Raw genomic sequence first — 15,029 nt, 5'->3', positions numbered from 1 at the left:
GATTCCGGCATAAACAAAAATATAAAGAACTAGCGTTAAACGATTTTGGATAAAGTTTTGAGAAGAATGTTTAAATTTATCAAAATCAGGTACTCATATTTCCTTTTCCGGCAACATATTTCTAAGAGGCAAATTTCTCAAATTACATTGCAACGAAATCCAAATATATAGACCGACTTGATCTGACATAGTAATTCAGATTTCTGACATTGTGCCTGACATTAATAGAATTTGTAATTCGAAGAATCAAATACATCAAAGTCACTGACAAATAAAAATATTTTTATTTTTATTTAATTAAAATGGTTTTGTAATCATTCTTTGTAAAATTCTGAATTTAATAGTAATTCAAATTAAATAGTAATTCAGATTTCTAACATCGTGCTTGACATTAAAAGAATTAATTCGAAGACTCAAATACATCGAAGTCACTGAAAAATAAAAAAATGTTTTATTTTTATTTAATTTAGATAGTTTTGTAATCATTCTTTGTGAAATTTAAATTTGGAGAACTTGTTATTTAGAAGTATGATATAAAATTGGAATAAATGTTTATTTTGTTTTTCATCCTCATTTTATTAACTATGCTATCATTCATTACATCTAAAATCCTAAACTTATATCTATGTTATCATTCAATTATATTTGCCTTATATCTGTGATAATTTATATTTATATTAACGGACATCTATGTTATGTTAACATTTAATTTACATATGTGTTATCATTTATTATATGTAAAACCCCATATTTACTTAAGTGTTCCTGAAAAGGTTTATAATTAAGAAAGGGTTTGTATTCACATTCTGAAAATGCTGTTTTGCTCTTCTCCACCACAGCATTTTCTGAATTTATATCGAAGCATTTATATTAAAATTACGAAGTACCGCATTTATATTAAGGTATTGATTTCTCATTTCATTATTTAGGATACAAATTTTAAAAAGTCTTGTTTTTCACTGTGTTGTCATCAGTCAGTACCCGAGTTTCTATTAAAAAGCTAATTTTTAAAAAAAAATATTACAAAAATTACAGCGGAGGATGAAAACAGACACAATGTTTGATTTCAAGAAGTCATAAAATATAATGTTGTCTGAATCTTGCCAACTTCTTATCCACTAAGCCTTTACATATAGGGAAACCCACAGAAGCCAACAAGTTCGCCTGGTATTGAACCCAGGCCCAACTACCAGTGTTCAGTGACTTTCTCAGTCAAAGTGAGACGATCTCTTTGGAATTATATTTAAGAAAATGTCATTCATTTTTCCCATTTAAGGGAACGTTACGAGTTTTAGGGAGGAACCTGTAATGCTCGGAGGTAGGCTACCTGCAGCAATATCAACGCTGCTGTTAGCTCTTTCACAGCAAAATTGCCCTCTCGCCTGCGTCCTTTTCTAACCTCGTGATCATCGTATTAGCGCATGGCTTATTTTTTAGGGAGTTGTTAATCATTCTTTTCAAGCGATTAAATTAGTTCTGCTATTTGAAAGCACTTTCCTTTGTTTAGATATTGATGATCTGACTTTCAAGCTTGTCCTAAGGAGAAACTGAACACAGTGGGTGAAACCGCACAAAAGTCCCCAAGAGAGAAGTAATCATTTCACTTAAGTATACGTTATTGTTAACGCTATAACATTCTATGTACCTGCACGGGGGGAAAAGAAATACATTCGAACAAAAATTCATACATAGGGGCATTTCAGATCCTGAAACAGATTTTGGCCTTTAACGATGTGAAAGAGTTAACTCTTTACATCGGATACCATTCAAACGTGTCATTGAAGCTGAATGATCGCATCAATATTTCTCGCATAACAGACTGCTGCTGTACCACTAAAACTTTATGAACGTATACGTTATAGCAAAAAAATTTGGACAGGGTAGTTCTTTAAGTGTTAAAGTCATAAGCATTCAAAACCGGAGGCGTGTTTTGTACTTGATATGTATTAAAGCATTGAGTCTATATTTCTTGAAACAATTTAGAAGTTAAAACAGAAGAGAAATACGCCAAGTGAAATATAAAATTAGTGACACAACAGCCTTGAGTTTGGCGTAGATTTATTTCAAGATATCAAGATGAGATTATAAGATGTTAATAATTTTAAAATTCAGAAATTGTTTACCACTTCTTTGTCATACCAGTTCCTTTTCTATTTCCCTCCCAGGTTTTAATCAGGCTTACTCACAGATTACATAAAGGCAAAAGAATAAAATGTATGATCTTATTTATAGGAACATCAGAGTAAAATCACCGCTGTGGCGATAACATCTGACAGTCGAAGAATTCTGTCTGTAGACTCTCAAAGTAATCACCGTCTGTGGCAGGCCGATACTGGAGTACAGCTAGTAGTTTGCTCCAAGCCTTCTCACAACGTGGCTGTCCATGCCAACATGGTGTTTGCAGTGGGAGGTAAAAACGACAGCAGGTACAACGCAGCTTCGTAAACAATCTACTACTTCTGTCTTTTGGTTTTCATTTTTGAATGCTTTTTGAGTTTCCGCATTTTCAAATTTTAAGCTATTTTCCCTTTTTTGTAATTTGTTTTTCCATTTGCCTTATTCTTAGTAACTTGTACATTCTGTATCTTTGGTACTTCATTTTAAGTACTTCAGAAAGACACAGAAGTACTTGTACATTTTGTGTCTAAGACACAAAAGTGCTAAAGACACAGAAGTACTTGTACATTCTGTGTCTTTGGTACTCCATTAAAAGAAATCTATTTTATTTCTTTTAATTAAAATATCTTCTTATTTAAAATTTTTGATTTATTGTCTTTGCATTTTGTATAATATTTACATATACTGGTGTGCTAAAACTTAAGCAACTGTCGTAATTTTTCCCGCTACTCCGTAAAACGTCAAGAGTTTTATACGCTTCAGACGTAACCTACAAAATCGGTTCTCCTGTTGACATGTTAAATCGAAAGAGAAATAAGTAAAAAAAAAGGTGCTGAATACTAAAATTATAAAACAGTGCAAAATAGTTAAAATACGAAGCGTCAATAAGAAAAATGTTCAAATGAAAATAATATGCAATGCAGTACAATACGAAACGAAACACGATTAATGCATCAAAGAATTTACGTACAAATACACAATAGAAAGTATGACAATTCAATAAAACGACAATAAACGGCAATTAAAGAACAAACTACGAAAACTGGCCCAAAGAAAAACTCGCCAAATTCCAAAAATGAAAGATCCTTTATTGATCTCACCTTTATGAAAGCGTCTGGCCACTTTAAACTCGAACACTCGTCATCCCTTGTGCTGCGAATTGCAGAGCAATGTTGTCCGCTGTCTGGTTTTGATCTCTTTTCGCCTGCCAGGATGATATATCCATCATAAATCACCGCTGTCTTCCTTAGCTGACAACCATCAACCTTTGTTATAGCTATACCTATCGATTCACAATTGTTAATCTTCGCTACATAGGCGATGCTTTTCAATCAAATCTGAAAATAAGCAAAATAGTTAACTTCTTGAATTTTAGAGGACCAATTTATTTTGCAACATGCAAGGTAAGTAGAAGTTTGAGTATGTCAGGAAAAGTTTTCCGTCATCAGATTTAATGTCATGTCCTAAACGTTCCTCATTTTTATTTTTGTGGTTAGTGACTCTGACTGGCAGAGTGGAGGTTCGAATCCCGGAGAAAGCATGGATGTTTGTAAATGTATAGTGTCTGTGTGGCATGGGGCACTCTAAATATGCAGTGAGCCGAAAAGGGCAAGAGGGGTGGGAGACAGTCGAAATCGGGCTGTCAGCTATATGGTGCTCAAAGCTCTAGCCAACTACAGGCGCTTATGACCTGTTGCCACGATGAATGTCGTTGACTTGTACTGACCTTTGTCAGGCAAAAGAGACTGGTAACAACAGTAACAACTATAACACTAAGGTTAATGTTGCAGACGTGCTTCTATAGCAACAAATAACTGATTTTTATGCCAAGTTTCGTGTTATGTAATACATAAAGCTGACTATAATAGCTAGACTATAATATGCTATTATTTGTAAAAGAGAGATGAGGCATTTATTCTGAAGTTCGAAATCTCTATTATTCTCAGACATTTACAGAACAAAAATAAACACTACAACTATATTGAAATTCTGAAGGGTTTGATGTTAAAAACAGATCCCCCACATCCACCAAAACTTGTGATTGTACTGGCATTTATTCTGTAGTCAAATCAATGTTTGATAATCATTAACTCGTGTAATGCAAGATATGTATATCTTTTTAATGTATCACTAATCTTCATAATTAAATTTCATGAAAATATTTTTAAAGATATATTTGCATTATTTTAAACATCGTACTAAACGTGTAGAGATTTATTAAGTTTCTGGAAGCATGAAAATTCAATTATAGTCTCTCTAGGACTCGAACCATCTCGGTAGCTGAACGTGCTGCACTTACACTATAAGAAAACACAGGAAAAAATGCGATAGTTCCTTATAAACGACTATAAAGGAGTTAATCATGCAGATACAGTTTATTATTAATAATTTATTTACTTTTTGTTGTAAAAGTATTTTCCATTATTCAAATAATAATTCATTTCTTTTTATTTAAAAAGCCTAAAGTTTTGGCCAGTGATGGATATGGATTCCGAAAAGTCTGTAAGTCACAGCGATGCCATCACCTGCTTTACTGTCACCTATGACTGCCAGACAATCGTGACAGGATCGAATGACATGTCACTGAAAGTGTGGGAAGTAGGCACAGGAAAACTCACTCAGGTAACCTCTTGCTTTCGTAATATTGATATATGCAGAAACTGTTTTCATAGTTTTGTTCCTTATGTATGCTGAACTACAGTAAACGAAAGTGGCTGATTTTCTGCATGTAGCAATTATACTATATTTTTTCTCACAAAAATTCTCATTTTAATCAGGAAATTTTGGTAATGTGTTAAGTGATAGTATTTTGTATGACGTGGTATTTTTAACCTTTTGTATGCAGTCTTTTACTAATGTAACATGTGCCTCCCGGTACAGTGGTTAGCATCACTGACTGCCGTGCCGAAGGGCCCGGGATTCGAATACAGGAGAAAGCATGGATGTTTGTAAATGTATAGTGTCGGTGCAGCATGGAGGCACTCTAAATATGCGGCGAGCCGAAAGTCCTCTCATGTGGTTTGGTGGAAGGGGAGAGGGGTTGCAGACCCACGGATCCGTCTGCCCGGGGTATTCTCCATTCAAATTGGGGGCAGAACTGAGCTAAATCTCACTGTCATCTGAATGGTGCTCAAGGCTGTTGCCAACGGCAGGCGTAATCTAGAGCTCCTTCCCCCAAGGAATTTCGTGGGCTTGGGCTGACTACGTCAGACAAGTTAGCATAAGTAACAACAACATATACAACTGTAACTTACATCCGATAAAAGCTCCGCGCTTTTGCTAGAGGATGGTGTGAACTCAGATGGTGACGATAAGCGTATTTACATTTATCGAGGTATCAGATCTCAATTACTTATTCATTAAGTTGTGGAGTCCAGGTGGGTTAACTTCTATCTGAAATTGAAGCAGTAGGAAACTACACAGGGGAAGAGTTAAAGTACTCTTTATTAAATCTTTAAAATTTCCAATGCGTCAGCTCGACGCTAACAAACTTCGTCTCTGCTTGGGCGGTAAATGAAAGTCAGATAATTGAAACTAAAAGTTGAAATATTAACAAGTGATAAAACTAGCCCACGGGGCTCAGCGAGATCCCGTAATTTAAACCCCCTTTGAAGCTAGTGGCAGCAGATAAATGCAATTAGCGCACTACAACATTTAACTATTCTGGCACTGACAATTAGGGAAATGTATTCTTACAGGAAAGGTCTAAATTCAAACTTTAAATCGTTAGTTAAAATAATATAAATCCTTACAAAGGGAAGGAAAACATAAACTAACCTATGTACAAATATTTAAAGACAATTTCTCTGTAGTCACTTTGGAGACTAACACAGAAATGAACAGAAATTAGATTATTTCCAATCAATTAAAATGTAGAGCTTAACCAGAAAAAAGAATCACACTAAAGATCTACTCAAATGCAGACTCTTGTAACAGTCCTTAATTAAATGTCACTTATAAGAACTGACTAACTATCAAATACAGGGTCAGCTTGAAACGGGTGTGACTACATGTTTAAAAAAATATGGCTACATGTTTAAATGCACCGTATAATGAGAGTATCTAGTATCGACCCATCCTGAAGGTATCCTGAAGGTTGCCTGTTATAAGCAGTCGATAACTCTTCTTTTCCACAGTTAACGGTTGTAAGCTGGATTAACCTTTTGAAGACGGGATGGCCATTATAGGGGCCATAGAGTCCTTTCTTTGAAAAGACAGGGTTGCCCACTTTAGTGGCCATGTCTTTTTCCCCCATTTTCCAGGCTGAAAAGTGGGTTGAAATGTCAAATTTGACGTCCCTCCCTATAACCACTTATCTCTTTCAAAGATCTTCCTTTTGCGACATAGATGCACCCCTCTGAGAATCCATTAAACTACATACAAGAATCTTTGTTGCAAATAGGAGGTGATTTCTTATAGGGGGAAAGCATTCGGTTCAAGATTCCCCGTCCTTTGGTAGCTTTCACTGCTACCAAAGCCCCGGCCTCAAAAGGTTAAATATTTTGCCTTTCTAGCCTCGCTATCATTATACTATGCAGTAGCCCACTTTCAGCTCGATCTTGATTAATGATTAATCTCGGGCACACGAAAAATGAAGTTTCAAAGTTTAATGTACAACTCACCAGTTCCCTCTACAATATGCAGCAGCACACTGCATTTGCTTCAAACGTGTAACAGTATTTTAGACTCTCGTACATAATTCATTTCTTCGTTAATCCACCAATAAGTGAATAAGACATATAAATCAATAATATAAATAACATTGATGGTAAGACAAAAGCACAGCAACAGTTTAAGGGAGTTTTTTTCTCTATTGAATAAATGCAATAATCTCCATGAGGAGATAACTTACGTTAAAATAGTATTATTGCAAATGTTTCCCACCATTTATATTTACCATTTTGAACAACTTATTTTTATGTTAAGGATTTCCTTTTCTAAAGTGTGTCCAAAAAATCTACGAGTTTTTTTTTTTTTTTTTTTTTTGGTCAAAGGTGAAAAAGGTGAAGAACTCAAAAAAAAAAAAAAAAATAGTTATGCTTGTATAGATTCTCCATCATTATACATGTCTTGTTGGTAATAGATTGTAATAGATTTATCCCACAATGGAAATGTCTTGTGTGTTCAGCATAAAAAAAACATTATAATGCTGTTTTTACATTTTCCTCATCATCGAAGTTTTGGAGAGTGAATATGTTCTATAATGAGACAGTAGTCTGTGGAAGCAAGTTCAAAGGAAAGACACTAAGTAGGGTAGACCTTCCTAACCAAGTTTCAGTAACTTTTGCAGAGTGATTGAAATGGCATGTGGTCTGGCATCATCATGATGAACGAAACTTCTTTGCGATTGAAGAGTGTTGTACTTTTAGATGTCAGTTCTTTTCTCTTGTCTGTCCAACTGTTAGCAGCAAAGGTCAGCATTTAACATTTGGTTTATTCAAGTAGATGATTCTCTTAATATATCACAAAAAAACTGAATGAAATTCGGTCTTCTATTCAGGTTCACTAATACAATGCTTAACTTCTCGGTGGTACACTCATTTCCATTTGGGCCAGATGGGGCTATCGGGAGTTCCGGAAATGTTCCGAATCGTCTGCGACTATAGCTTTTCTAGTCGCCAGTTTCATCTGTGATGCAAGTCATCCAGTGACAGTTTGCAAATTATGACGCTTATATTTTTAAAATCTTTTTGAAACTTAAATATTAAGCACTTTGAGATATTGCAGTGTTTTCTGAAGTTTCTGATTGCGACAATTTTCTCTTTCAACATCTGCTTGTTCTTCATTTTAATTATGTGGTGTAACCTAGTAAACTAGAGTAACTACTTACCTACATGAAACAAAAAGCTTCAAAGAAGGTTTAACGTAAAGCACTGTTTAATGGTTTGTAATTGCTAGAGTATAAAATCTGAGACTTTCAACATATAGACACCTACAGTTTCATATGAACTAAAGAAACAATATATAAAATTTATTTTCCATGCAGCTTAGATGTATCGAAAGTTACATTAACTTTTCTATCAATTGCTGTCATCTCAGAGTAAATGAAAAAATCCTAAACATACATAACAAACGACATTAAGTAAAAACTTTATTAAGCTACATTATATTAATTTAGAGGATGAAACAAAGCTCTGAAATATATCCATCTAATAGTTAATAATTCAGCATTTGTGTTATTTCAGCAAATAACCACATCTTAACCTTTAACTACTGTGAGCGGTCTCTCAGACCTCGAGACATTTTCCATTAAATGCTTCCACCCCTTAGAATAATTAATGGATATTGCCATTCCTAGTACCTTCCTAAATCAGTTGTCCAAGGTCACATACCAAGTTGCATTTGGGTAGCTATATTTATTCTTTCACTTTTAAAAATTTTTCCTCCTCAGCGGTCTGTGGGACCGATCACAGCAGATACGATTCAAATTTCGGCCGATAAAGTTCACTTTTCGTTGTTGTTACATATTTCGCTTTTTTATAAATATTCTTGACATGGCTTCAAATGCGTGCAGAAAACGTTCTAAATATCTTACCTAAGACCAAATTGAATACATAGTTCGAAATTGGTCTAATTTAGAGTTCTCTGATGAAAGTTCCCATGATGAAATTATTGAGAACGACCACGACACAACTTCAGAAACATCTGCCGATGAAAATGAAAATCCATGTTCTCCTTCTACAAGAAATCTTTTTATTGGAAAAATGTCTATTCAAGAGCCCAACAGGGGTGTTCGAACTCGTAGTCACAATATTGTTCTTCGTTCAATCTATTCAACTGCTCGTCGAACCCGACGTTAACATATGGCAATATTATTCAGAAACTTGTATTATCCGTGCAACAAATGCATTCGTATTATTTCAATCTTATCCCATTGGCTCCGAAAATGAAACGAAAAGATTTCATTGGCAATTCAATTGGTGCAGTACCATGTAAAACGGAGGATAATTTCATCATTTTTACCTAAAGAACTCAAACTTACAATAAGAAGAGTTTTCGGAATAAATGATGATGAAGGAAACATTGCGATTGAAGACGATAAATTAGATAAAAAAAAAGAACGTGCTATATTTGTTCACCGAGCAAAAAAAGGAAAACCGCTTACAAATATATAGCATGCAAAGAATCAGCTTGTCTACAAAGCAGTAGAAATGCAGCTCGAATTATAATTTTTAAAATAAAAGTTAATTTTCTATATTCTTATTAAAGCATTCTTATCGTAAATTTTAATGCAAAATAAAAAAGTTGAATTTTAAAATCTACTACTTCCATCCAGATATGTAAGCGAAGGAATTATTATCTTTGAATCTTTGTTGCAAATAGGAGGATAGTATATATTTTATTTTAATGAATTGGTTTAAGTATAAAATTGCTTTATATCTTCGTGAAGAAGTTAAATATATGAAATTAAATAATATTTATTCAAATAAGAAAAAAAAAAAAAAAAAAAAAAACAATATCTTATTTTGTTTTTAGCAGGAGCGGTCTCGAGACCGCTCACAGTACTTATGCGACAATTTAAAGTCACAGTAATTAAAGGTTAACTTGATTCATCTATTAAATTTCCTTTGTAATTTACATATTTACGTCATATAAATCCTTGGAATGAGTGCCGAAAACATTGAATAATTGAAAAAGGTTTAAGCCTAGCTCTTGTATAAAATATAATATTTATTATAACATCACGCGTAATATTGTGGGGATTAATTTAATTTACTTAACAGATAATTTATGTTTAAGAAAGTTTTCCTATCGCTCTTGTGTTCAACTCATACTTTCTTACCAGAATGTAAATGATCTAGAGCGCGTGTATTCAAATGAGGTAGAAAGAAGTTAGCATTTAAGGGAAGGTTTTGGGAGGTCATGTGAAAGCCACGTTATTGTATTGCTTTCGCTAGCGATTAGATATCTGTGGCATTGAGCCCGTCTTACCGTTACGCCTACTTTTGAGTCAGAGACAGCCTGCACGATAATTAACCTGTGAATCTGTAAAGCGAAACTGAACTTCATTTAAGTTAGTCATTACTTTTTTGAGTTAAGCCAAAAGTGTTGGTTTTTGTAAACACGAATTGGTGCCATCTGCGAAATTTATTTCAGTTAATAAAGTGTTCTTTATATCCTTCTCCTGAGTTTAAGACTAGTAACAGAGTTTAACACTCCTGAGTTTAAGATCCCTAAGTCATCTAATTTCTAGCTAAGTTTAGGGTAATAAAACAGAGCAGAAATTACAATATGACTAACACATTTTTGGGCGACTTCAAACGTTTTACATGACAAAACAAGAAAATTCAGAAATCCTTTGACACATACTAGTATTATAACTCTGGTCATGTATTTAAATTTTCTTCTGAATGGAACTGAATTCAAATGAATGGAAGAAATTCATTAGTTAATACATTAAATTTGTTTGAAGATTTCTATGCACAATAAAAGTTTCCTTTTTAGAAAGTAATTAAAGTTTAAACTTAACGTATCATACCTGTTTAACCTTTTGTAGACGGATGGCCAATATATTGGTAGTTGTATTCCCTGTTTGAATGGACGGGGTTGTCCACTTTATTGGCTATGTCTTTTTCTCCCATTTTACAGGCTGAAAAGTGGGGTGAAATGTCAAATTTGACGTCCCTGGGTTTTCAACCACTTATCTCTTTCAAAGATCTCCCTTTTGCGACATAGATGCACCCCTCTGAGAATCCATTAAACTACACAAGAATCTTTGTTGCAAATAGGAGGTGATTTCTTAATGGGGGGAAAGCATTCGGTTCAAGATTTCCCGTCTTTTGGTAGCTTTTACTGCTACCAAAGCCCCGGCCTCAAAAGGTTAAGAAACTAGTGTTTATGTCGTTACATTTATGACAATTGAGATAATTTTTTTGTGATTATTTACGAGGTTGTTTATGAAAGCTTTGGAAAAGAAGTGAATTTTCGTAATTTGTGGGAAAAGGCATGCTAAATATAGCATTAAATAATAATTAAATTAATTAGTTTCCTAATTATTTGATTTATCAGATAGCTGTGCAAAGAAGATGATAATCCTTTACGAGAATGTATTAGAAAAAGAAATGGATATTGTCATGTGTCTGTCCGCAGTTCACCAATCATCTGCCTCCTTCTCGCGGCTAAGGACCAGCAAGCGAGACAGACCATCAGTTGAAAATTGGTGTTGTCTGGAGAACTTCGGTAGTGTGGTCGCATCGGAGTTTGAGTCTGGTTTTTAACCAGTGCGGCTGATAAAATGTTGTAATTGTTGAGAATACCTGAGTTAAAAAACGTTTAAAACTGTGGGTATTCCTTCCAATATATTTTTTTCAAACTTTCTTTTATAAAGTCTATAATGTCTTCTTTATTATTTTATAAAGTCTAGTAGTAATATTGTAATAAATATTTCTTTTGTAAAGTCCTGTTTGTAAGTAACAAAAACATGTTATAATTAGATTTATGTGAAATATAAATCATCGCTAAACTGACAAGCATGGCAGATATCATTTACATACTCTCCGAATCATAAAACATACGATGCTTATTTATATTTCTTGAAATTTATTAGCGAATATATATATCTTCACTGAATTTAATTACTTTCTTTCTGGAAGACATTATTTCTTAATGCAAAATAAACACGCCAAGTAGTTATACCTAAGCTGGGAAAGAACTTTAACCACTTACTTTGTAATACTATTTCACAGAAATAAATGGCTTAAGCATAGTTTCTTTCAATGTCTAGGTTCTAGTTGGTCATGAAGGTCCTGTTACGTGTGCAGCCTGCGCCCCCCTCAGTCCTTCACTTGCAGTATCAGGATCAGCTGACTGCAATTTGATCGTCTGGGATCTTACAACAGGGAATGACAATTTCACACTACGTGGTCATACTGAGAATGTTACATGCGTCAAACTTACCTTGGATGGAACATTGGCAATATCTGGTATGATTTCTTCATCTCTGTTTCTCTCAGTAAAATTAAAAGTTTGTAAAGTTGGATTGATCACTTCTTCACTCTAAATTAGGATTCAACATTAAGTTCTGATTAAAGTTCTGATTTCATAAAAAAGTTATTTTAAACCTTATCAAGACTCTGTGGTTCTTTTCAGGCGAAGCGATGATTAACTCCAAGTCTGTCATACTAGTTTACGTTACCAAAGATAACCCAACTCTGCAATAATACATAAAATTCAATTAACTGAAGGTAAAGATGAAAGCAACTTAACAATTTTTACAGAAATGAAAAGCAAATATCAGTTTTTTTTAATAATCAAATTATTTATTGCAAAAATATTTGCAATTTTAAGTCTCAGAGGTCAGCCGACATTATAAGGCCATATTGAAAGAAGTTATTTACCATCATATGAAAGGAATTACAGTTGAACCCTCTTGGATGCTATGCAGTTTGTCAAGTCTCGCCTGATGCCCGGTCTCGTGAATGTTTAGCGTTTTACTGAATATTTGTAATTCTAGATGCATTGTGATCTGAAATAGAGCACTATATAAACTCTTGACGGAACAGCAGCAAAACCTGTCGGTGAAAAGGAGTAACTACCTTGGCAACAAAAAACTTTCTTTAAAAAACGCACTCTCTTTCTGTGCATTTTGTGAAAACCGAATCATGCTATTGTTTATAATTTTTGAATTATTGATTTTTTCCTCTTACTTTTGGATCACCGAGTGTACCAAATAGTACCGATGTAGTTACTTTGAAGTAATAGTGTACCACAAAAATTCTTTTAATTTTTCAGTTAAATTATCAGTTTTATAACAAAAAAGGTTTGAATAAAACACATGCAAGATAAAGGTATGCAGCAAGTAAAATTTTAAAAACAAGCGATTACAACACTAAACAAGTAACAAAAATTTTAAACACAAGAGATTAATATTCAGCCATAGATTGGCTTACATGCTACTGTGACGAATCGCTCAATACAGTTCCATAAATAGAAACTACCCAGTCTCTGCTTATCGAGAATGATTTATTCTGGTGCATTCAATGTAAGGCGACTGAACTAGACTGCACGTCCAGAAGATCTATTTTGGTTTCTTCAGCTAAGCAGAATTAGATTATATCTTGAAGTTATTTTGTATCTTTTAATTTAAATCAATAGGAAATGGTAATTGCATTAGATATTACTTTTGACTGAAAGTTGATGAGAAATTTGGAACCACATAAATGATCAACACTTAAACAAGAGATAGCACGTAAAGTAGACTAGTAAACTGAGATAGGTAAAGATCTTCGATGTGATTAGTTATTATTACTTCGAAAGAAGACTTTTCTCCTTTCAATTCGTGGATTTTGCTTTCTGATAAAAAATATTACCATTTTAAAGGAATATTTTTCGAAGCAATAAGCGATTTCATGAAATAGATACGCAGCTGCATCTTCGATCTTCAATGATTAATTCCTTTCCTTATTAAATAAATCTCCGCATCACCTGTGGTTAGAAAATCGCTATTCTGTCATTTGTTTCTGATTTTAGATACAAGATTTTATGTCCTCTTGATTAAAATTTTGGAGATTTATCCTTGAGTATAACGGTAACGTATATGCTTAAATTAGAATTATTCAAGTCTGCCTACATAGCATTGTCTTCATTGTTTAAAGTCTGCCTACTTAGAATTTTTTAAGTTTGCCTTCATTTTAAATCTGCGTACATAGATCTGGTTGATATTTCTTTTTATCCTTCGCTGTTTTTCTATTTTTTAACTCTTAAAATATTTTTATCAATTTGAAATTACTATGATGAATTCTTCGACTTATATGATTGTAAACTGAAGTTTCAAATTGTAGTTATTGTGTGATTTTAAGGTTTTTAGTGTCAGATTGTAGTTTTCTTTTAATGACTTTTATTTAAATGACTTTTAAGTTCAATTAATGCAAACGTTTGTATGTTTTTCTCTACGTAGCTGCTGATGATAACACTTTAGGCATTTGGAGCACAAGTACCGGTGTTCGGTTGGCTGTGCTAGGTATTCACCAAACCATCCTCAATATGGCTGGTGCTCTAAATCTTTCCCAAGTAGTGCTTCAGCTGGCTAACCAAAATGTAGTTCCATTCCTCAAACTGCACAACAATCCAACTAAAGGTATGATCTTAGATCTACCACCTGGAACACCAGTTACAGAAGAAGCTAAAACTTCAGGTAAGAGTTACTCCATTCCCTTGAGCAAGCACGGAATATGCATGCAGCTTTGAGTAATGTAATCAAAATTTTGATGTTGAAAACTCTGTGATATTTTATTTCTTACTTTAACAGCATACAGAAGCGATGGAAATCAGAGTGGTATAATGGTCTTTATCATTGCATGCTGACTTCCATCACTTTTGATGTGCTTATCTTCATCATTTCCTTTCTGTTAATTACTCTGAAAACTCTTCAATAATGCCTCTCAAAGTAATAAGATAATAATATAGAAGTGTTGGTAAGTAATACCTGACAGAGGTATGGCAAATACTCTAGAAAACGAGAGGGGCCATATGGTTATAACTGGAGAATAAAAACATTGAATAAAAAACAATAATTTGAATTTGAATGTTTTTCCCCCACCTTATTCACATTTTATATCTTATCATAGAAATTCAAGTATCTGTATCTTTATTGTTTACTTTAGAAGTCCCTTCACTATACTTAGTTTTATCTGAACTAAAATATTTAACTTTCTGGCTTAGTTTTAGCTTGTATCTTTTTGGCTGCAGAAGTACCAACACCGTATTAAAGTTTAAACTGTAAATGAATTCCAATTGTTTCTGCTTAAAATTATGTTTCAGTTCATTTCTAAAATTTGTCCTATTACTATTTGAAGATATGGGTGTATTAAAATCTAGATGGCAAATCTACAGTTTTTCAGATTTATACATATTCTAGAAAATCTAATAAATATAACAGTTATACTAATGTGGCATTGAAATTAACACTCGGA

At 33.5% G+C, this 15,029-nt stretch overlaps 1 protein-coding gene across 1 annotated transcript in view; it reads left to right on the top strand.

Moving 5' to 3' along the window:
• The window catches only part of LOC118187743 (protein qui-1-like), a 148,988-nt gene that overhangs the window by 126,499 nt on the left and 7,460 nt on the right, over nucleotides 1–15,029 (top strand). Inside the window, exons 20-23 of the mRNA XM_035358018.2 lie at nucleotides 2,233–2,426; nucleotides 4,578–4,740; nucleotides 11,843–12,041; nucleotides 14,015–14,251. Of these exons, the coding sequence (XP_035213909.1) occupies nucleotides 2,233–2,426; nucleotides 4,578–4,740; nucleotides 11,843–12,041; nucleotides 14,015–14,251 (793 nt within the window). The remainder of the gene's footprint in view (nucleotides 1–2,232; nucleotides 2,427–4,577; nucleotides 4,741–11,842; nucleotides 12,042–14,014; nucleotides 14,252–15,029) is intronic.

Source organism: Stegodyphus dumicola, chromosome 8 (genome assembly GCF_044657685.1).
Source record: "Stegodyphus dumicola isolate Sdum_Otavi_A_Nest chromosome 8, ASM4465768v1".
Lineage (NCBI taxonomy): Eukaryota > Metazoa > Arthropoda > Arachnida > Araneae > Eresidae > Stegodyphus > Stegodyphus dumicola.
This window is presented reverse-complemented; position numbering and strand designations above follow the sequence as displayed.